General features: G+C 44.1%; 1 protein-coding gene across 21 annotated transcripts in view; it reads right to left on the reverse strand.

Annotated features, from left to right (window-relative positions):
• LOC139548583 (pleckstrin homology-like domain family B member 1) overlaps positions 1 to 26,012 on the reverse strand; it is a 110,648-nt gene that overhangs the window by 19,133 nt on the left and 65,503 nt on the right. For 15 of the 21 annotated variants that reach the window (XM_071358342.1, XM_071358345.1, XM_071358346.1 and 12 more), the window contains 5 exons: positions 6,036 to 6,347; positions 5,516 to 5,662; positions 5,091 to 5,228; positions 4,490 to 4,549; positions 1,772 to 1,900 (listed from right to left, as the gene is read on the reverse strand). In XM_071358342.1, the coding sequence (XP_071214443.1) occupies positions 1,772 to 1,900; positions 4,490 to 4,549; positions 5,091 to 5,228; positions 5,516 to 5,662; positions 6,036 to 6,347 (786 nt within the window). The remainder of the gene's footprint in view (positions 1 to 1,771; positions 1,901 to 4,489; positions 4,550 to 5,090; positions 5,229 to 5,515; positions 5,663 to 6,035; positions 6,348 to 26,012) is intronic. The other 6 variants (XM_071358347.1, XM_071358359.1, XM_071358344.1 and 3 more) reach the window with 5 other exon arrangements.

A 26,012-nucleotide genomic window follows, 5' to 3' on the forward strand; every position in this document is an offset into this window, starting at 1 on the left:
ACAAAAGGTAATACTGTGCTTTTACTGTAGTAATACTAAAGTACTTATACAGTACTATCTTCTATACTGGATTTTATAGCTGATTTGCATGCGAGAACCCAACTGAATGCCTTTGATTCTTTACCATAAGCCGAAGAAACCCACACAGAGATGTGAGGACTTATGCTTTGCAGGGGGCCAGACGAGGGCCTGCCCTTGCTGTCAGTTAATCGGAGCGTTACTGACGTTGACGAGTGAAGGCTCATGTCAACACTGACATCTTCAGGCCCTCTGTGTTTGGAGAGCAGGCCACTCAAGGGCCTCTGTCGCACTTCTGAAGAATGTCTACAGCAAATCAGGGTCGTGTTCATCAGTGTACGCAACGGAAAATGTTTTGTTTATTTTTGTCCAGGTGGACCGCCCCGTTTCAGTCCATTTTCCTCCATTCGCTGCCTAATGAACATGACCCAATGAGACGTACAAGGCGGCATTTGCAAATGTAGAAGTATACAAAATGTATTATATCTGCTTTCTGTCCTGTAACGAAGGGAAATTGTATAGCAATTGTTCTCATGTCAAGTCAGTCAGCCAATATGTCATGCTACTCTACGTGGAGAGGACAGCAAAGTGAATAGAGCTAACGTGCAAAATGTAATTGGCTGATACATTTTAACTATTTAAGATACATTTTCTATGGACTGACTTTTCAGAGAGCTGACGATATAAAACATTATTCAGACACAAAACAAACCCATTTCCATTCAGAGGAAAGATATGAAAAGAGAGTAGGACAGGGAGTGGAAAGTGTCTACATTAATAGATTAGTAAGCAGTTATTAAGGGGTTATAAGCCATCACAAATCAAGAAGAGAGGGATGCTTCCAGATGCAGAGACTGTACCAACATGACAGACAGCACACACACTCCTGTGTGAAACGCGTGCAATGCACATACGACCCAGAAATCACCACAATGCAGCACCTCGCCCCAAAGTCATTAGGAGCCATTTTGACACTCCTTCTGTTTGCTCAGAGGCATAGCACATCGTTGTGGCGGAGAGAGGAGAGGGGAAATTCCAGCAGCTTGTGGCATTAGCACGTAGGCGAGGGGCACAAGACAGGATTTTCATACGTGCAGAGTGCAACAGGTCCCGGCTAAAGGGGTAAAGGTCCCAGTAACAGTATCTGAAGAGGTATGCACCAGGTCTTATGATACCAAGATAGTGTTTTGCCTACTATGCAGCAATCACCGACTGGCATCTGGCATAAACATTAAAGGCAGGTTTCCCGGACACAGATTAAGCCTAGTCTAGTCCATGTAGAATCTCCATTGAGCATACTTTCTAGTCCAGGTCTAGGATTAATCTGTGTCCAGGAAACCTACCCTAAATCTGTATGCCATCTTCTTGGATGTTACGAACATTTTTCAGTGTTCATCATAGAATTTGATTTCCAATTCCGTTCCTTTGGCCGTCAAGTGCAGCCTTCTATGCACTTTATCCAGGAGATCAGTAGACATTACACTTGTAAATCCGTCAGTACACCACTTCAGCTTTTCCTGAAAATGTCATTCTCTTACTGGGTACTTCAATAATCTGGAGGTAAGTATACGCTAATTGTGATGTGGCTCTGCTGGAATTTCCCTTCAAAATGTTGGATTGGCGTAGCTCAGAGATGAGGGTGGAGGAAATGGGTGGGTGTGTGGAGGGGTACAAGGGCTGGGGGGACACTGCCTGTCTCTGGGTCTCAGGGGTGGTTGTGGGTGGTGGTCTTGGTGGTGGATTGACGACTGACCCTTTTGAGCTGTTCGTGTAACTGCTCCCTCAGTGACTCGGGGCAGTTATGAAGCTGGTTCTTCAGCTCACTGTAGCCCTCCTGGAGGTTCGCCAGGGCTCGGCGCTCTGCGTCAACATTTGCCCTCTCCTAGAAAGAGAACACACCATCCGGGTGGGAGGGAGGAGAGAAAGGGGGGGACAACAGAGAGAGAAAGCAAAAAAAAAACACTTGCTCAAATCCACGCCATGCAAAAAGCTTCCGATGTTAGAGGTCACAACAGTGGATAAGCCAGAGGACGAGGGACATGGGCATCTGTGGAGTTTATAATACTGTGAATTCAATCCCCAGTGACTAACTTTAAAAGTGCTGGACTGCAGGGCACAACACTGAAAACGAAGAAAAAAAAATTGCAATGGAAAGCAAAAATTTGCGTTTCTTTTTGGACAAGTCCAGGTACATTCTCCTTGTTTAAGTCAGTTCCCCCCCCCCCTTTCGGTGCCTAAAGAACACGACCCAGGCCTCAAACAGGTCTGAACAGACTTCTTGTTCCCAGACATTTCCAAGCTGCAGGGTTCGATGCTCATGATAACACTGGTCTGCGATGGAACAGGAGATTTTGCTATTTGATCAAACATGAAATAGTTTCTGTTTTGGCTCAGCTGTGGTTGTTTTTTCACGTCACAGTGAAAAAACACTTTGGGTGGTGCCTCTCTTTTTCATGTGGCTTGAATTTAAAATAAATAAATAATAATAATAATAATAATTGGCCTATCCAGATTTTCATGTGACTTAATTTTTTTAATTATTATTATTATTATTGGCCTATCCAGATTTTCATGTGACTTTGGTATTAATACTTTAGGTCAGTCCAGTTAGTTTTGAACAGGATGTGTAGAAATGCTAGAATGATCAGAAGTCACATTCCTGCTTCTTCGGGCTTCCCAAAATGAACCATGAGCAGCATATCGTTACTAATTAGTGTGTTGCTTTAGTTATCATGGTTGGCTATAATTGTGTTTGAAATGTTTTTAAAACTGTTGTATTATAAAACAGCAGAAAATACCAATCCGTTATTTTCCAGGCACTTTGTGGGTTTCGCTCATACCAAATTAGACAAAACAGTTGATCATAGTAAGGCCCACTGCTAAAGCATGAATTACAGAAGGTCAACGTCTGTTAACTGAAGGGTAGCAGGGTTGGGTACCCTCTGGGCATCTGGTTAAAAGCTTACGGAACGATCAATAACAACAGATCTTTGTTGTTATTGCAGCATGTGAGTACAGGCGGTGTAAGCATGGGTAACTAGTGCTCTGGCTACTGCCCTACTGGCACCCAGGCTGTGATATCAAAACCCCTGGAGGGAATAAAAGCTTTCACTGGTACAGTATGGAGCTCTTTCGCAATAGGCTCTCCTCAATTCCCTGCGTCTGCTCTCCTCGTCTCCTTCGAAACGCAATGGAAGGTCAAAGGGGAAAAACCTTGGATCTTTTCCTCCAATATGTTTTGAAGAAGAGGAGAGGATGTGTGGAATAAGGAGAGTTAGAGCCTGGGTGTGATTGTAGTGAAAGCACCTGGTAAACTACCTCTATAGAGGGTCACCACTGTACAACCAGTAGAGTAGACCATGCACGAGAGAGAGGGAAACCTTCTGCAGACCAAGAACCTTTTTAGCATTACTGCATTATCTAAAGTCACATGGTGGGAGAGGGGTGTGGGCGGTGCTTTGGGGTTTGAGTGGCACTCCTTTTCTCCAATCTGCCTAACTGTCACCCTGCTCTGGCTCCACCTCTGTCTGTGACCAATGGCAATAAAAGTAGAGAAGGGGACAATACAATACAGGTCGTTTTTCTAGTTGAAGCATTTGTTTTGATTTGTAGTTTTAGCTGAGACAGACCGACAGGGTCTCAAGGTACTAACTTGAACACAGGAAGTGAGAGCGAGAGAGAGAGACTCTCCGAAATTGTCAGTAATCTACAAATAACATGATATTTTTTTTTTTTTTAAAGCCTTAAGGAAAGACAAGAAAATGGCCCCTTTCAGATTCTCAGTTTAAGTGTGTCTACATAAAGCCTACATCCGTGGAGTGACATGACTAGGTGAAAACAACATACAGTTGTGTAAAGCCTTCAGATAGAGGCCCTCTGTAATGTTATGAACTACTGTATGTGGTGGGCAATGTAGCCTACACAATAGTCCTAAAAGGACTCCCACAGATATACTTTTAGTAGCCAGCCACTCATACCCACTAGCATCCTGTCCCGAAAGCTTCAGCGAAGTAGAAACCTAAAGGATCGATTCACACCTACGTCCCAAATGGCACCCTATTCCCTTCATAGCCCTATGAGCCCTGGTCAAAAGTAGTTCACTGTATAGGGAATAGAGCCATTTCGGACACGTATAAGACAAGTGCTAATAACATACATGGATTTCAGGCTGACAGTGGAGGAAAGGAGGAGAGGAAATTGCTGAGTGAAGCAGTGAGAGGATTAGAGGTTAATGGAGGATGGTTAGTGGAGCCGAGCTGCAGCAGAAGAAAAAGCCCTGAGGAGAGAGACAGAGAAACCACCAAGGAAAACGAAGAACCAAAATAAAGAAAAAACACCCATACTTAAGTCTAAGAGCCATCGTCCAAAGCTCTTCTAAGGTAAAACATCAATGCATATAACAGATGCAAGGATGGAGCATTCCTCGCTGGGGGGGGGTTGAAGAGCGACTGCTATGGCTGGGTGAATTTACCTTGGGATGGCAAAACCAACTAGATACGGTCTTGGGAAGCCATCCAGGATTTGGCAATGCCTTTAAGGAATGTCAAGAGACCAGAAAGGCTGTTCAGTCCCTTTGAGGTTTACAAGATGTATAGTCAGTGATGTGAAACGTTCGGAACACTGCAGAAACATCACAAACAGAACTGCCATGAATCCTTTTTCTATCCGTCAGAAAATGGTATATATGTTCTACAGGATACATTTCTACGTGAATGTTCTGTAACGTTCCATCCACCTGAACAGGAACTATAACAGACAGTCCAGTGGAGGGAAAGGAAGGCTGGGTTGTGTCTGTGGTGTTTAAACAACACGATGTTGAGATCTCACAAATCTCACCTCCCTGTCTGCATACCCACCGTCTTTCCAATAAGGACTCTCCAGAGTGCTAGGACAACACAAACAGTTCACTAACAAAAGCACTTTTTCTGTTGGATTCTCCATTAAAATACAACACAGTAACGTTGGAATGACAGGTTTATAAAATGGAGCTAAAACTAATGTGCAAGTGGTAAGACTGCTTACTGTGTACAGGAGATTATACTGTGTGTGTGTGTTTTCCCCCAGGGTCCGACCTTGTCTTTCTCCCTCTGGATGGCGTTCTCTAGCTCGTTGCGCTTGTGTTGCAGCTGTCCGATGATCTCCGTCTCTGACTCTATCTGGTCCAGTTCCGCCTGCCTCTCCCCCTGCAGCAGGGCCCGCTCCATCTCCGCCTGGGAACGGGACACACCCGTCACACAAGAGCCCCCCTGGCCCCCTGCTCCAATCACAGAGCTCCCTGACAGACAGCAGACCTAGCGGTGCATGTGACTTGACACCACCCAGTGCTCATTCAATCACTTTCTGCTTGTTTGTGTTACTAAATGTATGTGAATGCACACACACACACTCACACAAACAAACACACACACAGTATATCGTTTCCTTCAGCTTCCCCACATATATTTCTAGTATTAGAAGTAGCTTACTATCTGGAAATTGAACTGATGGACTTTCTTACCTCCTGCTTGGACTCCTGTAGCTGTTGCTCCAGCTCTGTAATTCGTGATTTGAGCTCGTCGACTCGGGCCAGCACTCTGACTCTCTCGTCCTCCAAGTAACCCAGCTCTGTCCGCCCCGGTCCGCCAGAAACAGACTGCTCTTCATGCTGAAGGGGGGGAGAGACAGAAGAGGCAGGCACATTGTCACATATAAGTGTGAAGAGCATTGCCCATTTGCAGTAGTTAACTGTTTCAGTCGGTTGCACGCACACACAGACACACACATTAGGTTAGGGAGGGACTATTTACATCACATGCCTCCTTGTTAAACACTGTCGCTTGGCAAACAAATGTTGTGATCTTCATCCTTTTAACCATCAATCATGTCAAAATTCAAGGTCGGGCTATGTCTAGCAATTTTCCACATTAAATGCATGCAGTAAGCGCTTTCATGCTGTTGTCATTTCAACGTCATGCCTGTAGTTCTCATCGTAAGTAGTAGAAATGATGAAAGTGATAATAGACGGCCCTACGTCTGACCTGGTATCGGTCTCCATTGTGGAGGGCCTGGGGAGGAAGTGGCATCCTCACCTCCTGATGGGTGCTCTCTGTACTGCTGCACTCCTCCTTGAGGTTCTCCTCGTCGCTCTCCCTCTGCTGTCTCTGGGCCATGCTACGACGCAGCGAGCTGGACCCTGCCAAGTTGTCCATAGAGGGTCTCCTGGCCTCCCCCTCCCCCGGTCCCAGGCCCCCAGGGAAGCCCATCCTCCCCTCTGCCTCACCCCCCAAGGGCCCGTCGCCCTTGTTGTACTCGGCACACAGGTTCAGGATGGTCTCCAGCCTCTGCCTCTCCTGTGGACAGAGAAACATAAAAGAACTGATTACATCCAGCCTCAGCTGCAAATATGTCCTCCTCCTCGCCCTCGCCCCAAATCTCATTTCCTGTGTGTGGCTGCCACTGATGCCAATCTGGAAATGAGCAATTTGGAGGTGGGTGGAGATAAACAGGACCCTCTCCAGAACCCACCTCCCCCCAGTGATGGCATCTTTCCTCTGTGGAGGAACCAGGTCTTATCAGGGACAGATCTAGCTCCAGCAATGGCTAGGCCAGACCAAGCCTGTCTTATACGCAGTACAGATCACACGCCTACCAAACAAAACAAAACCGACATGTTTGTGGATGTTGGCGTGTTCATAGTTATTGTGTCCTTTAACTGGGTCACAGGAAGTTAGTAGGTTAACTATAGGTACTATACTGACGACCGTGTCTTGATCCCAATGAGCAGACATATAGACTGCCTGTGCACCCCTGAAACAACAAGATGGCAGTGCATTGCCAGTGTCTAGAGGTTCTACTCAGGGGTCTCACAAACACAGTGATTGTAGAAACAGGTGTCATTCTAAGAGGTGTGCTGGCCCACCTCTGCAGCAGTCCATTGCTGCTCATCACCAGGGGACCTCTGGGGTGACCTTTAACGTCTAGAATTCAACTGGCCCCTGCTGTAAACCCTTTGCTGCAGACGCAGCGACTCTGGTCTTACAGAGACACGAGTACATGTTCACTCTATTGTGTCGAACCAACTGTACTGTGCCGACTTGGACTTGGCTTTTCTTTTCACATTGTTCTTTCCAGCACGGTTCCGGTAACCGGGCCAGCTCAGTACAGCTCGGCTCGACTAAGTATTGTGAAAAGGTTATTAGGCAGTCAGTAGAATACAGTGCTCAGACAGATAAACACAGACAAAGAATATTAGAAAAATAAAAATAAATTCTAGATGAGTTATGTTTTGTATTTTCAGACAAAGGCGATGTTTTGATCACATGGAAATAGCACCAGCACCACATTACTCAGTCAGATTTGATACCAAGGTCTAAAACCAGCTAGGTAACACCTAACTAGGGATACTTGGGGTGGCAGGTAGCGTAGTGGTTAGAGCGTTGGGCCAGTAACCAAAAGGTTGCTAGATCAAATCCCCAAACTTGTAAATCTGTTGTCCTGCCCCTGAACAAGGCAGTTAACCCACTGTTCCTAGGCTGTCATTGTAAATAAGAATGTGTTCTTAACTGACTTGCCTAGCTAAATGAAGGAAAAATAAACATGTAGCATATGACTAAAGTTTTCAGGTGGTAGGCTCTTTTTGATGCACACTCAGACAGTGATTCCCTGTGATTTAGGTAAGTGGGGTCCTCACCAAACCCTACATTACCTTAACCTGTAATCTGAGCTAGCCACTTAACAGATGGTTAGAAGAACAAGCCCTGGGCTACAATATGTTCACTAGAGATATGAGGGGAAAGCATAACAACAGTGGAGCCTCCATTTGCAATGCACAACACCCACATCTTACTGACTTTCATCTGGAAATGGCACCATGCCTTCCCTTTCTGGATTCACTGATTAGTGAATTAGGTCTAGAGAATGCAGGCCTGACTACACCAACAGCTGAGAAAAACAGAAAATATTCTCTTGTTCCCTGCATTTTTGTTTGCTAAGAATGTAGTCTACTAAGAAACAGAGCATACCGACAGCAGGCATTCTTGGGGCTTTAAAGTTTGTATGGCATCCAGCAGCTTTTCTCTCATACCATGTAACATGACCTGGCTGGCAGTGCATGGCCCTGGACTATAGAGAATCAGACTCGGGTTCAATTTATTTAATTTTTTTTCAAATACTTTGAGCATTTGATCGACCCGGCCTGAGTGCCATACGGGCAGGTTTGCACTTTTGGTACCATTCCATTGGTTCCATTGTGCCAGACAGAGCTGCTTAAATATTTGGAAGAAAATACTATTTGAACAGAGGTCTGCAAAGAATATCTGGATAACATACTATACGTTCTCTCTATTCCCACCACCTCTCTGTGTGGCATGTTTACTTTTTGATGCTGTTAGAAAGTTAACCGAGAGTCAACATAATCGCTGTGTCCAAACAGACTGTCTGAACATAGTAGGCCTACTGTCTGTCTAGGTTCAAAGAGCTTAGATGCCCATGTGTTTCTCTGTACATGAATCAGCATGACAGCGTCAAATTAGCGCAGACACAATCTTCGCATTATGTGATTTTCTGATCTTATGTTCAGTGACTGGTTGCCAGAACTTTGCTAACTCCAGCAAATTGCTAGAATGTTTTTTCCATCGCTCTTTTTGCAAGCAGAGCTAGTGTCTAAAGACCTTCAAGAGTGGAGCACCTCGCCTTCTGACGCTCCGTTTGAGCACCTCGCCTTCTGACGCACCGTTTGAGCACCTCGCCTTCTGAGGCACCGTTTGAGCACCTCGCCTTCTGACGCACCGTTTGAGCACCTCGCCATCTGACGCACCGTTTGAGCACCTCGCCTTCTGACGCACCGTTTGAGCACCTCGCCATCTGACGCACCGTTTGAGCACCTCGCCTTCTGACGCACCGTTTGAGCAACTCGCCTTCTGACGCACCGTTTGAGCACCTCGCCATCTGACGCACTGTTTGAGCACCTCGCCTTCTGACGCACCGTTTGAGCACCTCGCCTTCTGACGCACCGTTTGAGGACCTCTACTCCTCTTGTTTGAGCACAAAGTACCCTCTTTTGTTTAGCAAGCAGAGCTCCCAGTGCCTAAAGTGTTTTTATGTTCAAGTCCCAGGCCACCACAGACTTAAGTGTCAATATGTAACTTTTTGGATGACCTGACCAAATCCACATAGAAATGTGAGTTATAGATCTATTCTTCTACTACTTCTTCTTCTACTGAAAGCAAGTCTAAGAAGCAGTAGATCTGTTCAATGTGCGCTATTTCTATGCTTCCCGTTTGTACATTTTTTGGGGGGCTCCCGAGTGGCGCAGCGGTCTAATGCACTGCATCTCAGTGCTAGAGGCGCCACTACAGATCCTGGTTCGATTCCAGGCTGTATCACAACTGACCGTGATTGGGAGTCCCATAGGGCGGCGCACAATTTGCCCAGCGTCGTCCGGGTTTGGCCGGGGTAGGCTGTCATTGTAAATAAGAATTTGTTCTTAACTAACTTGCCTAGATAAATAAATGTTAAATTATGCTTCTTTTACTTTCGGTTTTGTACACCTGCTTCAAACAGCTGAAACAACATTTTTGGTTATGGAAAATGTATTTCACAGCGGGTAAGATGGTACAATGATTCTCTACATTATACTATCTTATTTTGTCATATAAACTGAAATTAGGCAAACTATTATAGTTTCAACAACCAGGAAATGGCGGAGCGATTTTAAAAAGGTCAAATCCCTCAGTTTATGAGCCTTAAACAGTCTCTGTAGATGTCATTAGCTGGCTCCCCCAGGGTAAAGGCACGGCAGAGGCAAGGTGGGACTAGAGTTTTCCAAGCACCTTTAAAGCACACGATACCAAAACCTGGTGGCACAGTCAGAACCCGAGGAGGCGAAAGGAGGGGAGAAGAGGGCAACTCATTGGATCTCCAAGTTGGCCCACACGTCTCACTCTGATTCTGCAGCTTCCGCTCCGTGTAGATCTAAGTTACTGACTGGTTCCAATCACAACATAGTATATTACTTCACATCCGCTACCTATTAAACACATGGCTGTTAATGGTCTAGCACCCGCTAGTCTCGTGCTTTGATACCGATTTATATAACACAGAGAATTCCAAGAGTTTCCTCGAGTTCCACAACCAGCATGGCAGCATCCACACAACACTATGTAGGCCTAATACTACACTGAACAAAAATGTAAACCAAAAATGTAAAGTGCTGGTTCCATGTTTCATGAGATTAAATAAAAAATCCCAGAAATGTTCCATACGCACAAAAAGCTTATTCCACTCAAATGTTGTACACAAATTCGTTTACATCTCTGTTAGTGAGCATTTTTATCCTTTGTCAAGATAATCCATGTACCTGACAGGTGTGGCATATCAAGAAGCAGATTAAACAGTATGATCATTACACAGGTGCGACTTGTGCTGGGGACAAAAAAAGGCCACTCTAAAATGTGCAGTTTTGTCACAAAACACAATGCCACAGATGTCTCAAGGGAGCATGCATTTGGCATGCTGACAGCAGGAATGTCCATCAGAGCTGTTGTCAGAGAATTTAATGTTCTAACATAAGCCGCCTCCAACATTGTTTTTGAGAATTTGGCAGTGTGTCCAACCGGCCTCATAACCGAAGACCACATACAAGCACGCCTGCTTAGGACCTCCACATCCGGCTTCTTCTCCTGCGGGATTGTCAGATGGGAGAAGGGGGGGGAGTATTTCTGTCAGTAACAAAGCCCTTTTGTGGGGAAAAACTCATTCTGACCCCTGGTTTTCTTATATGAACTGTAACTCAGCTAAATCTTTGAAATTGTTGCATGTTGCATTTATATTTTTGTTTATTTTGTTGTTTAAAGTTCACCATGTTCAAGAGTAAAAAACAACAACTATCAATTATTAAATCGATCAATCAATGAAAATTCACTTTGATCATCTACAGTACAGCAAATAAAATTCAGCAAATCAGTGGGCTACTTACTCTCATTGTGGAGGTGTGAAAGGCATAGCTCTAGGAGGACAGTGAAGCTCATTGGAGTCCATTCAAACAAATCCAAGTCTCCCTCGCTGAGACAGATAAACAAACCCATCCCTTCTACAGAGTCCCACCCCCAAACCCCTCCAGTGTCTCCAGACCTGTGTAAACACGGAGGTGTAGTGCTGACAATGAAAGATGTTTAGTGGCCTCATTAAACAACACGCCTCTGACTCACATTCCTACCTAGTGTACAGTCGTGGCCAAAAGTTTTGAGAATGACACAAATATTAATTTTCACAAAGTCTGCTGCCTCAGTTTGTATGATGGCAATTTGCATATTCTCCAGAATGTTATGAAGATGCCATGCAAATGAACTGAATCCCAAAAAACATTTCCACTGCATTTCAGCCCTGCCACAAAAGGACCAGCTGACATCATGTCAGTGATTCTCTCGTTACTACAGGTGTGAGTGTTGACGAGGACAGGGCTGGAGATCACTCTGTCATGCTTATTTGAGTTCGAATAACAGACTGGAAGCTTCAAAAGGAGGGTGGTGCTTGGAATCATTGTTCTTCCTCTGTCAACCATGGTTACCTGCAAGGAAACATGTGCCGTCATCATTGCTTTGCACAAAAAGGGCTTCACAGGCAAGGATATTTGCTGCTAGTAAGATTGCACCTAAATCAACCTAAATCAACATTTATCGGATAATCAAGAACTTCAAGGAGAGCGGTTCAATTGTTGTGAAGAAGGCTTCAGGGCGCCCAAGAAAGTCCAGCAAGCGCCAGGACCGTCTCCTAAAGTTGATTCAGCTGCGGGATCGGGGCACCACCAGTACAGAGCTTGCTCAGGAATGGCAGCAGGCAGGTGTGAGTGCATCTGCACGCACAGTGAGGCAAAGACTTTTGGAGGATGGCCTGGTGTCAAGAAGGGCAGCAAAGAAGCCACTTCTCTCCAGGAAAAACATCAGGGACAGACTGACATTCTGCAAAAAGGTACAGGGATTGGACTGCTGAGGACTGGGGTAAAGTCATTTTCTCTGATGAATCCTCTTTCCGATTGTTTGGGGCATCCGGAACTTCATGTAATTGTCAATAAAAGCCTTTGACACTAATGAAATGCTTGTAATTATACTTCAGTATTCCATAGTAACATCTGACAAAAATATCTAAAGACACTGAGGCAGCAGACTTTGTGAAAATGTATATTTGTGTCATTCTCAAAACTTTTGGCCATGACTGTACATACTGCATGTTCTCATGTCTGACCTATTCAGATGGAAGAGTTGAATTTGATGTTGCTCCAGCGTTGAAGTAGCGTTGAAGTAGTAGCAGATCCAGCTTGCTGACAGGAGGAACACTGACTGGATTTCCTAGCCAAGCTAAAGACTTATTCCAAATGGGCCTCTTTCCTTATCTGCTAAAGCGTGACTCAAGGGATCAGCTCAGTCACAAGTCTAAACCACAACCAGCCTTACAGTTACACTACAGTCTGTCTGCTCCACAGGAAAATACTTAATGAGAAGTAAAATACTGTACAACAAGGTCCGTCCCTGCTATGGCCAACCTGGGATTTGAACCCACAGACCCAGAAAAGCCAAGGTCCGGGTTGACAGTACTACTCAATAGTCAAACTGGTTACAATTCAAAGATGGCAGTACTTCCACCAACTAACCCACCCACGTTCCATTTAGCCATGACTCATTCCTGGTTATTTCATGTTGTTCTGCACTGTTTACTGAGTCATTCTTCCTCCCACCGCCATTTAAATTCATCGACAGACAAAATGTGACAGCACAACACACACTCGCAGCGAGCTCTCTAAGCATCATTAGCTTTCCTTATCATATTAGCAGAATGTACTTAGCCTGTTTAGCTAACTGAGTGGCAGTGATCAAATGAGTAAATGAAGTGTACAGTTAAGAAAGTCAAAGGAGATTACATCCCAGTAAAATGTTAGGGTAATTGCTTGACATGAGATTTGATAAAGAGTCTGGAGTGAGGATAAATGGCGTCTTACAGAAAGTGATTGATGCTCCTCGTTGGTACATTTAGGCACACTAATTTCTAGCCAGCGATTTTAAGGCATTCCCCGAACACCGGGACTATCCCTCACTCTATCAACATCCTCTTTCTTTGAGTAAGTCAGTAGCTTTCCCACAGTGCCACTCTCCCTAACATTTAACGACAAGGCCTATTCTTTGAATCAAAGCATCTCTTCCTCATTCTTGCCTTCTTTCCAATGTGAATCTGTGGTTGTACCAGTCTCTCGCCCTTCTTCCTCCTTTTTTCTGTTCCTCTTTCTCCTGTCCTTGTTTTGCACTTCTGCATCCTTTTCCAAGCGAGAAAAGCTGGTTACAATGACATATTTTCTGATGGCATGGTCAAATTACACTGAGTATACAAAACATTAAGAACACCTTCCTAATATCGAGTTGCACTCCCCCTTTTGCCCTCAGAACAGCGTCAATTACTCAGGGCATGGACTCTACAAGGTGTCAAAAGCGTTCCACAGAGATGTTGGCCCATGTTGACTGCAATGCCTCCCGCAGTTGTGTCAAGTTGGCTGGATGTTCTTTGGGTGGTGAACCATTCTTGATACACAAGGAAAACTGTTGAGCATGAAAAAAACAGCACCGTTGCAGTTCTTGACACAACCGGTGTGCCTAGCACCTACTACCATACCCCGTTCAAAGGCACTTAAATATTTTGTCTTGCCCATTTACCCTCAATGGCACACGTACACAATCCATGTCTCAAGGTTTAAAAATGATTCTTTAACCGGTCTCCTCCCTTTCATCTTCACTGATTGAAGTGGACTTAGTGACATCAATAAGGGATCATAGCTTTCACCTGGTCAGTCTATGTCCTGGAAAGAGCAAGTGTTCTTAATGTTTTGTACACTCAGTGTATATACACTGACCAGAAAACAACCAACACCCCTGTGGGAAATGCCCATATTGTAGGCATCTTGTCAGGCGTTGGATTGGAACATGTTTTGGTATTGCTTAAAATGTTGCACTGTAGACATGCAACAAGGACAGCCGCCGAGTTACCAAGAACAAATTCAGAGTCTCACTGATACAAAGGCATTCTTCACAACTCATAACCCAAGGGATAAAAGAACGTCACACTCTCCTTAGTGCAGCGAACACTGGGAAAACAACCACATTGAAGATTGACCTCTTCTTCTTTTCTCTATCTCTCTCTTCCTCTTGCTTTTTTATCATGTACAGTTCCGGGGAGGCAGATGAAAAATCACGGCGGTTTCTGTGGCGCTAGTCACTAGCTCGCGCTAATTAAAACGGCAGCTTCAAACAGCCACATGGAAGTCTAGCCCTCCAGCAGCATCCTGTGCTGGTGTCCATGTCTCAAATGATACCCTATTCCCTATACAGTACACTGCTTTTGACCAGGTCCCATAGGGTAAAATAGGATATCATTTGGGATGCAGCCTGTATCACTGACTATGTTTGAGAGGAAACTTGTTGTCCCTGGTCGAACTGGTTTGCATTCAAAACTAATGATGCCTCTATTAATGAGACAACAGCCACCTTCCCCTGGATGTCTCTCTGAGTGGCAGTAAGGCTGGTCTTACAGCCACATGTCAAATAAAAAACAGAGACAAGTTTCGAGGAAAGATGCAAGTGAAGTATGATCCCGTTTTAGAAGCTGACTAGATGACAAAGATTTCCAAACCTATACATTGTGTTGTGCCCATCATCCATCCCACAATATCTAAATGCAAAACAATGCACTACAGGAGAACATGGAAGCACCAAGTCTACACCACCATACAACTAGTAGCTTTTATGATATTGCAGCATGCTTTCTATGATAGCCATAAGACCAGGTTTGTCCAGGTGAGGTTAAATGGACATACGGTCTCTCACTCTCTGTCTCCCCACTTTCTCTCCCTCTCTCTCTCTGTCTCCTCCCCTTGGCTGGGCCCCTGTCTGAGAAGACAGAACACAGTGGCACAGCAGGATGTTGACTTGGCTTAACTCAGACTTCACAGCCACACAGTAGAAGATGAATGACCCCTGACCTCCAAGAATTTACACCCTCAGGTTGGAGTTTTCACTGTGGCCTGGGTTGTGCTCATTAAAAAGGATAGTTCACTCAAATAACAAAAGTACATACTGGTTTCCTTACAATGGAAATGTAAAATGAGCCCGTCTTATTGGACTAGGTTATCCCTCCCTGTTTCAGTCCATTTGGTTCCTAACTAACACGACTCTAGAGTCAAGGCAATCTCTTAGCGACAGACGCAGAGGTCTTGAAGCTGAGTGTGTTTGACGTTGTGTGGATAGGATGCACTATGAAAGGAAGCGTAACAGTTTCATGGTATGTTTCTCTGTGAGAATTTAATCATTCAATTCAAGGTCATCTTAGCATAACATTGTTAATTCAACAGTACAGACTTGGAGAACAGGCCTAATATAAAACTTTTATTCTGGCCTCGCGAGTGGCGCAGAGGTCTAAGGCACTGCAGCACAGTGCTAGAGGCATCACTACAGCTCCGGGTTTGATCCCGGATCTGCCGGCCGCGACCTGGAGACCCATGAGGCAGCGCACAATTGGCCCAGCTTTGTCCGGGTTAGGGGAGGGTTTGGCCGGCTGGGATGTCTTTGTCCCATCACGCTCTAGCGACTCCTTGTGGCGGCCGTGTGCATGCACGCTGACTTCAGGTCACCAGCTGTACGGTGTTTCCTCTGACACATTGGTGCGGCTGGCTTCCTGGTTAAGCCAGCAGTGTGTCAAGAAGCAGTTCGGCTTGGCAGGGTTGTGCTTCGGAGGATGCATGGCTCTCAACCTTCGCCTTTCGTCCGCACGGAAGTTGCAGCGATAGGACAAGACTGTAACTACCAATTGGATATCAAGCACATTAAGCATATTTCACATGCTCTAACCAGCCAAATCTCCAAAGTCTAAAAACAGGTTGAAACCGTAAAAATACACTGTTAATCTGAAAGCCACCATTGTGAATTGCTCTGCAAATTAACAGCCTATGAACTCAACAAAACACACCAACTTCAGCACATGCAGGAACGCACAGGCCCATGCACACATACACACCAACTCAAGCAGATACAGGCAGACACGCACGTACACACACAACCCATTGTTTCCTACCAATTCCACATCTAATCTGGAGCAACAAACAATAATTGCGTTAACAGTTTAAAAACTTGTCTGTGTAGCTCTCTCTTGCTAATGCAGTTATAACCAACGAAACAATGAATACCCGACACAAGCCTTTAACACCATCCAAACACACTGACACATACCAAATCACATTTAAATATAGACAGAGACAGCAGCAACTGTTCCACAATTGCTAATATTAGAGTTGTCCCCTGTTACCTTCATGAGTGCAGTCACATTGGAGAGGAAAGCTGGGTCTTCCTGAGCCAGAGAGAGTAAGTACAGCATGGCTTGGTCCCTGCTCTGTCCCGCTCTGTGTGCTTACGATCCGCTTCCATTGAGGACTTTACGTCGCTCCATTACTGGTCCTAGATCAGTGTAGTATGTACAGTAAGCTGTGGCTGCACTGTGGCTCTATTGCTAGGTTCTGTTCCCAGTGCTGGCTTGTTCAGTTGTGATTCACCTCCTCACATTTCAACAGAGCTCGGATGGAGATCATTCCTCTGTCCTCAGGCCCAGGGGTAGAGGCTTAGACACTGGGAGGAGGGGTCAGAGCTCACTACATGGGGCTGACTTCCTCAAACGGGATGTGGCTTACATAAACACGCCTATGTTACTGATTAATATTTATATCCTAATAGAATTGATAAAATATTAAGAATCCTACAGCCAAATCAACAGATCAGAAAAACAAGTTGTGGTTTTTAATGAAGTAGGCTATTGGGGGCCTATTTGTTTAAAATACTCTAGTCTTGAGACTTGTTTCTGCACACCCTTGGTAGACCATAAAGTAGGAGCTCTACTAAAATACAATAAGGTAAGAATAGTCCCTCTAGTGGAAATACTTTTTTAGAAAAACATTTTTTGTCAAGAAAACATTTCTGAACTATCCCTTGTCCTCTTTTCAGACAGAGGGTTTTTGACCGCTTGCAACTTCTGGAAATGAATCTTCTCCTCCCGGTCGTTCCAATTTGCTCGTAAAATGATTTACCTAATTCATGTAAAAATGAAAAACTGCTATTGGGTAAACTTTATCTACTTGAATATAAAGTTGAATCCCCCTTCATCTAAAATGAATGCATTAAGATGGTAATGACGAAAACAAATTTCAGATCATGGTTATTGTCCATAATAGTCAGCTACACGATTACATGATAATTGTGACAGCCCTATGACCTCTATCTCACTGAATGTTCTCTGAATGCAGATAGCCTAACATATTTTTGTTCACCTCACATGCCATCTTAAGCACCCAACCAATGATTGCTTTCAAACAGCATGGTAGCGTGCCGTATTTGGCAAATCGTGACAATGGGGCGGTAGAACTGACACAGAGAACCTAAAATAGACACAGAGCATATTTATTGTTATTCGCACAGACTAGACTACAATAGCTTCCCTTCAAATGGAGTATGAATGAGAGATTTGCTACTTACTGTCTACTCACAGATAATCTGGGTTTCTCTTTTCTCAATCAAGCTGTGGGGATCACTAGAATCTTCCCTGGCTAGTAAACTCGATACTCACTGTGCTTTAAAACCACACACACAGGCCTCCATGGATGCTTCTAACTCTATACCTAATGATGGAATGTAGTTAGAATAATAAAGTTGTATACTGCTGTAAGAACTACAAAATATACAAGTGTTTAAAATCAACCACAGCTACCTGACTAGGGCTGTGACGGTCACCAAATTTCGTCAGCCGGTGATTGTCAAGCAAATAACTGGTCGGGCTCACGGTAATTGACCGTTAGTTAACAAACACATTTATCCTTTCATGGCTTCCACACACAGCCTACAAGCCACTGATGCAGACCTTTGGAACATCTACATTTTAAAAAGTCTAATAAATCCATGTAATATACACCTTCACAATAAATCCATTATTTATTTTAGTCAGGTCTAAAGAAACATGATATGAAGAAAATTGAGTCTATTTCAGAAGAACAAAATAGCATACTCTGAGTTGTCCTGATCTGGCTATACCATATGGCTGTGGGCTAGTTAATTTAGCAAACAAGATTTGCTTAGAAGTCTGTGGAATTATTTTATAGTATGAAGAAAACAATTGAACAAAGCTGAATAAAGTAGAAAGGATATTTTCTCCAAACGATTTGAGGAAGTGCGCACATGCGGCTATTCTGTTTTAACAAAAAAATAGGTACTCCTATATGCTTCATTTTGAGGTTAATACATTGTAAGGCTGCATAATGCAACTCTAATGATGATTTTTTTTAAAGCTGCTTGAAAGGCATGAGCTCTGCTTGTCAGGACCCGGTGCGAGAAACAGTCACTAATAAATGGCAGAACCCAGAAGATGAGGCAGACACAGCAGTACTAGAGATGGTGGTTTAATAAAAAAGGAAATCTTCCAAAAATACAAAGAAAATCCACAAAGTGGTAAGAACAGCAAGGGAAAAAACAAACCTCAAAAGACTAATCCAAAAAACACAAGAACAAAACCAGAGAACCTCTGGAAAATCAAACAAGAGAAAATAAATGATCACAACAAGGCTTGGGCTGGGGCTGGGTGCTAACATACAAACACTGAGCAATGAACTAAGGAACACACAGGGTTTAAATACTAACAAGGGAATGACTTACAGGTGCAAACAATAATTAGAGCAAGAAAAACAAAAGGTACAAAAAAGGTGCAAGGGGGACATCTAGTGAACAAAACCTGAACAGTCCTGGCCAAAACCTGACACTGCTTTGTTTTTGCGCAGGCTGTACACACTTCGTCAGTCTCTCATTCACAATTTGAGAAACACTTGATAATGCCTTCGAATTTCCCGGCGGCATCCCCTTTGTGTGGCCATAATGCACCCTAAAAAAATTCAAGAAAATGATATCATGGCTTTAGATGCTTCTGAAAGGCTAATTGACATAATTTGAGTCAATTGGAGGTGTACCTGTGGATGTATTTCAAGGCCTACCTTCAAACTCAGTGCCTCTTTGCTTAACATCATGGGAAAATCAAAAGAAATCAGCCAAGGACCTCAGAAAAAATGTTGTAGACCTCCACAAGTCTGGTTCACCTTGGGAGCAATTTCAAAATGCCTGGAGGTGCCATGTTCATCTGTACAAACAATAGTACGCAAGTATAAACACCATGGGACCACGCAGCCGTCATACCCTTCAGGAAGGAGACTCATTCTGTCTCCTAGAGATTAACGTACTTTGGATGCGAAAGTGCAAATCAATCCCAGAACAACAGCAAAGGACCTTGTGAAGATTCTGGAGAAAACAGGTACAAAAGTATCTATATCCGCAATAAAACGAGTCCTATATCAACATAACCTGAAAGGCAGCTCAACAAGGAAGAAGCCACTGCTCCAAAACCTCCATAAAAAAAGCCAGACTACAGTTTGCAACTGCACATGGGGACAAAGACCGTACTTTCTGGAGAAATGTCCTCTGGTCTGGTGAAACAAAAATAGAGCTGTTTGGCCATAATGACCATCGTTATGTTTGGAGGAAAAAGGGGGATGCTTGCAAGCCGAAGAACACCATGCCAACCGTGAAGCACGGGGTGGCAGCATCATGTTGTGGGGGTACTTTGCTGCAGGAGGGACTTGTGCACTTCACAAAATAGATGGCATCATGAGGAAGCAAAATTATGTGGATATATTGAAGCAACATCTCAAGACATCAGTCAGGAAGTTAAAGCTTGGTCGCAAATGGGTCTTCCAAATGGACAATGTGGCCAAACATACTTCCAAAGTTGTGGCAAAATGGCTTTAGGACAACAAAGTCAAGGTATTGGAGTTGCCATCACAAAGCCCTGACCTCATTCCTATAGAAAATGTGTGGGCAGAACTGAAAAAGTTTGTGCGAGCAAGGAGGCCTACAAACCTGATACAGTTATACCAGCTCTGTCAGGAGGAATGGGACAAAATTAACCCAACTTATTGTGGGAAGCTTGTGGAAGGCTACCCGAAACCTTTGACCCAAGTTAAACAATTTAAAAGCAATGCTACCAAAAATGCATGTATGTGTAAAATGAATGTACGTAAACTTCTGACCCACTGGGAATGTGATGAAAGAAATAAAAGCTGAAATAAATCCTTCTCTCTACTATTATTCTGACATTTCACATTCTTAAAATAAAGTGGTGATCCTAACTGACGTAAGACAGGGAATTTTTACTAGGATTAAATGTCAGTGTGAAAACTGAGTTTTTATGTAAACTTCCGACTTCAACTGTAATTCACAAGTGATAAGCTAATATTGTCACCCATCAGACTATTCTTGTTTTAATATTCTTTACATATACGTGTGAAATTCGTTTTGATTTAGAATGGACCATTATCATGCACCTGTCTCGAAACAGGGGCAGGGGAAAAAAATACATGTAATCTCTGCACTTAAATGGAGAACGGAGGATGTTTTTCCTGTGGTTCATTTTCATGCCAGCCAGGTAGGCTATACTCCTGTTGTAAAGATAAGCAATGTACTTAATATTAGGAAAGTTGAGAAATAAATATAGTAGACCTAGCCTATAGAAAGATGATGGGATCCTCCTCTTTTTAATAGAGGGCATCACTCTGTTTTCACGCGCACATTTCATAGCCTATAGAAATGTTGTGCAACATGAGCTCATGGGCTCTCATGAAGTGTTTGAGAAGATTTTCATTTACATTTGCATTGATGTCATGGTGTTTATAGGGACAATAGAGTGCTGAGTTCCAGGCAGTTAGCAAGTTTGGTAGGCTACTAATGACCATCAGCAGCATCAGAGCTTGGAGAAGCCTAATTACCGTGAATAAATGGTCACGTGGAATTTGACTGCCTTCATGACTCGTGACCTCCGGTGTGGCGGTAATACGGTCACCGCAACAGCCCTATGATTGACCACAGATTTTGACCAGTGACTGACCGGGCATTGTTCTAGGTCTAAACCTAAGCCACGTTGTCCGATGACAGGACAGTACAGCCAAGAATATATTTGGTGTGCTGGTTATATTTAGTGTGCTGGGTATATTTGGTGTGCTAATCCATGTGAACACTGACAAAGATGCCAGTCATGCAGAGAAGACCTTTCGCTCTCTTGTGAAGAGCCAAGCTTTTTCTCTGACATTCTCACCGACTCTGAAAAGTCAATCTCTCTTTGCTAGAAATTCTTCACAGACAAAATTGCATGCACAAAGAGACAGGGAAAGAGAAGTGGTGAAAGAGACAGGGAAAGAGAAAGAGAGGGGGCGAAAGAGAGAGGGGTAGAGAGAAAATAAAAAACAGAGATACCTTTTTAGATAGGTATTCAGACCTGTTGCAATGAGACTCGAAATTTAGCTCATGCGCATCCTGTTTCCACTGATCTAGAACTTGATTAGAGTCCACCTGCAGTAAATGCAATTGATTGGACATGATTTGGAAAGGCACACCATGTCTATGTAAAAGGTTCCACAGTTAACAGTGCATATCAGAGCAAAAACCAAGCCATGAGGTCAAAGGAATTGTCCATAGAGCTCTGAGACAGGATTGTGTCGAGGTACAGATCTGGGGAAGGGTACCAAAAAATGTCTATAGCATTGAAGGTCCCCAAGAACGCAGTGACCCCCATCATTCTTAAAATGGAAGAAGTTTGGAACCACTAAGACCCTTCCTAGAGCTGACCACCTGGCCAAACTGAGCAATCAGGGGAGAAGGGCCTTGGTCAGGGAGGTGACCAAGAACCCGATGGTCACTCTGACAGAGCTCCAGAGTTCCATTGTGAAGATGGGACAACCTTCCAGAAGGACAACCATCTCTGCAGCACTCCACCAATCAGGCCTTTATGGTAGAGTGGCCAGACGGAAGCCACTCCTAAATTAAAAAGGCACATGACAGCCCACTTGGAATTTGCTAAAAGGCACCTAAAGACTCTCAGACCATGAGAAACAAGATCCTCAGGTCTGATGAAACGAAGATTGAACTCTTTGGCCTGAATGCCAAGCGTCACATCTGGAGGAAACCAGGCACCATCCCTACGGTGAAGCATGATGGTGGTGGCATCATGCTGTGGTGATGTTTTTCAGCGGCAGGAACTGGGAGACTAGTCAGGATCGAGGGAAAGATGAACAGAGCAAAGTACAGAGAGATCCTTGATGAAAACCTGCTACAGAGTACTCAGGACCTCAGACTGGGGCGAAGGTTCACCTTCCAACAGGACAACGACCCTAAGCACACAGCCAAGACAATGCAGGAGTGGCTTCGGGACAAGTCTCTGAATGTCCTTGAGTGGCCCAGCCAGAGCCCGGACTTGAACCCAATTGAACATCTCTGGAGACATGAAAATAGCTGTGCAGCGATGCTCCCCATCCAACCTGACTGAGCTTAAGAGGATCTGCAGAGAAGAATGGGAGAAACTCCCCAAATACAGGTGTACCAAGCTTGTAGCATCATACCCAAGAAGACTCAAGGCTGTAATCGCTGCCAAAGATGATTCAACAAAGTACTGAGTAAAGGGTCTGAATACATATGTAAATGTCATATTTCAATTTTTAATTTTTAATACATTTGCTAAGATTTCTAAAAACCTGTTTTTGCTTTGTCATTATGGGGTATTGTGTTTAGATTGATGAAGACATTTAAAAATGTTTTTTTTTTATTGAATAAGGCTGTAACGTAACAAAATGTGGAAAAGTCAAGGGTTCTGAATACTTTTCAAATGCACTGCATGTCCCTCGAGCTAGAGAGAACAATAATAACCTAAATTGTATCCATGCTAATTCTGAGACGCTCAGCTGACAAATATGGGTATTTTTGTTTAGCTAAGTTTAAAAATGTTTCTGTGAGCATGACAAAACTTGTCAGCATTATAAAAGTAATGGAATATGTGATTTCATCATCCTTGGTCCTCTCATTACAACAATGAGATCATCTTCAGTAGACTGGCGTTTTCACAACACTGTCTGACAGTCAGAGCAGCCAGCCAGTGACTAACGCCATATGCCAATTGTCTTTGCAAAGGCAGTGTTTCACTAAGCAACCATGTGTCAAAGGCAGCTCAGACGTGAGAAATAATATCCTTAACTGTCTGGACTCCTATATGATATAGAGCTCACCTTTGATTGGCTGGCAAAAATAACATCTTAGATACCGTTTCACTGGTTTATGTGGCACATTATACTTGGATGAAAGAGAATGAAGGCGCTGTGTAAACATTGTAAACAGACGGTACGAATGATGTCGTCCCTGGTGAACACTTATGTTATCTCGGTCCACAGATCACACAAATGTCTTTCCAGAACACTCAAATAATTGAGTATGCTTGGTACAGTAAACAAGTCTTATGTATAAACCGTGCTGATAGTTTCAGGATGCCAGAGAGAGCCTGTGCTGCCTCCCTCTGTAGGGATAGATAGCTGTACCCAGCATACCTCCTTGCTTCGGGCATGACACTGATCCCCAGGGTCTGACTGACTGCATCCGAAAATAACTTAGCGACAAAGTGTAGTTAGTTACCCCTGGCCTGGCTTGGCCTGCAGCATGTTGCTGGGAGACTGACAGACTTCTTTCAGACAGATAGACAGAGCAGGCGGGCGGACAGACGAACACAGACAGACAGACAGATAGACAGAGCAGGCGGGCGGACAGACGAACACAGACAGACAGACAGACAGATAGACAGAGCAGGCGGGCGGACAGACAGACAGACAGACAGACAGACAGACAGACAGACAGACAGACAGACAGACAGACAGACAGGGTCCTTGGGTAGAGAAAGTGTGTCTCTTTTGGGGTAAATATAGCCTCAATGATTGGACTGTACACCTCCCCCCACCCCATATCCCTCCCACTTCCCCTGGCAGCTCCAGTGAGAGACACTGAGGACCTGTGTTACGCTTGGCTCGCTGCGCTGCCTCTCCCCATCTTGCAGGAGTCTATGGCCTTCCACTTACAAGGACCATATGTCATGCTTAGCTCTGCACAGTTCTTTCTGTGTCTAGTTGCTGGATCTTAAAGACCCGGACAGAACAGAATCTTTGGGTCGATTAAAATGGATACAGAAATAGCTCATGGTAATAATGGTTACGGGATCCAAATCCTTCATTCAGTGCTGCATGAGCTGAGCACACCTGGGTTCACAGTGAACACATATAACACCCCTCTCGATCCCTCCTAACAAAGAAAATACTATCATACCAGTGGCAAAGCTCATATGCCAGGGGCTTAATCTGGTTATACATGGGATAGCTAGCTCACTAAGCTAAAGCCTAGGCATTTGCTCAGGGAGCTAATGCAAGCCTTCTGGCTTCAGACAAGGTTACTAATCACGCAGGCATTACGTAATTCGCCAAACCACCCATCTTACATTTTGAAAGTCAGAACGGCAGTTGACAAAGAAAACGTAAATCCCTACAATCTGTCCCCCTTAGCACCTTTCTCCATAAACCACATGCCTTATCCGCGTGGCTTATGTACATTCCCCGAGATTCCTTCTGCTATTTACATTCTGTCCTATGTCAATATTTCCCAGTCTAACGGCAAAGGTCGTTATGGTTCGCTGTAATAACCATCCTTTCAATGTAAACCCCATCTACACAGAGAGAATCACAAATACAATTTAACTGATAAGGTTGGGGGACCTTTTTGTCCTTAACAATCCTGGCAATTGCTTTTCTCGCTGAATTGGAACAGACATTTCTCTTACATTTAGGGCAGCAGCCTACTCCAACACATGGGGGTGACGGAGGAGACAAAGACAGATTGTGTCCATTCTGGGATTGCCAGACATGGTTTTCCTGCTGTGTAATGGAAGTAATGCTCCTGTTGGTAACCAGAGCGTAGCCCAGTGTACACAGAGTTGCAAGTCATTCCTCCTCTGCCCAAAAGAACTGCCCTCATTTTGGCAGCAGCACCCTACTCATAGAAATAGAATGTACCCATGACTAACTTCATATTGCCAAGGTCTGAGGGGGGTTTCCCATTCTAGTCATTCTATTGCTATGGTGTACCTACAAGGAGGCAGACGAGTATTCATCACACAGATATAAAAGGACTCAGGCGCTTCATCAGGGACACAGACGGATCCAAGATGTCTACGGCTCCCTCCCCTCTTCAGTGCAAAAAAGGACAACAAACAATGGGGTTGCCATGGAAAAACCTGGACGTTTAGTCACCGCACGTTGGCAGATTAGAAGGTTTCAGTCGGGATTCAGAGTTTTTTTTACAATCCCTACTCCTCACAAATATGGACTTCACTGTGCTCTCCACTCCCATCCTCTTAGGTTAAACAAATGGTTAACTGGTCATGTGGAGGAACACTTGAGTGGAGGCAGACTAAACATGGTGGTTAAAGAAAGGCTATAAGCCAAACTACAGCTCAGCACATCCAGTAGCTTCATCATAAACATGTTGTGTATGACGGTATAATTCTGATTTAATTCTTATGTGAAAACCATGAGGGGGCCCATCTAAGAACGTTCTGATTTCATTGTTGTTTTTATTGGATAAATAGTGGAGAGAGAGAGACAAGCAGGGAGAGAGATTTTTCTGTCAGCATAGTGCCAGGAGCTGGATTTGGGAATATTCCCAAGCGGCTGAGTTATCCCCTAGGCCACTGGTCACCAACCTTTTCTGAGTCCAGATCACTTTCTGAGTCAAAATGCAAGCCAAGATCCACCGCTCAGATTTTGCTGAACATTGCTTCAAAAACGTACTGTAGCAATGAGACACAGCGGAGCAGCAGAGCCGACTGAGGGCTCGCCTCAACGTACCTCCGCTCTCCCTTTCCTCCACTGACACTGACCAAAAAGATACACTGCCTTTCAGCTGAGGGCGAAACTTGAGTCGCACCGCATTATTTCATGCACAAATTCATGCTGTAACTCCTATGAACAGAGAAAGTGAAATATTCCTCAATATTAAAAAAGACACAAGACCCCAATAATAACGAGACACTTACCTACT

The sequence above is a fragment of the Salvelinus alpinus genome, chromosome 21 (genome assembly GCF_045679555.1).
Source record: "Salvelinus alpinus chromosome 21, SLU_Salpinus.1, whole genome shotgun sequence".
NCBI lineage: Eukaryota > Metazoa > Chordata > Actinopteri > Salmoniformes > Salmonidae > Salvelinus > Salvelinus alpinus.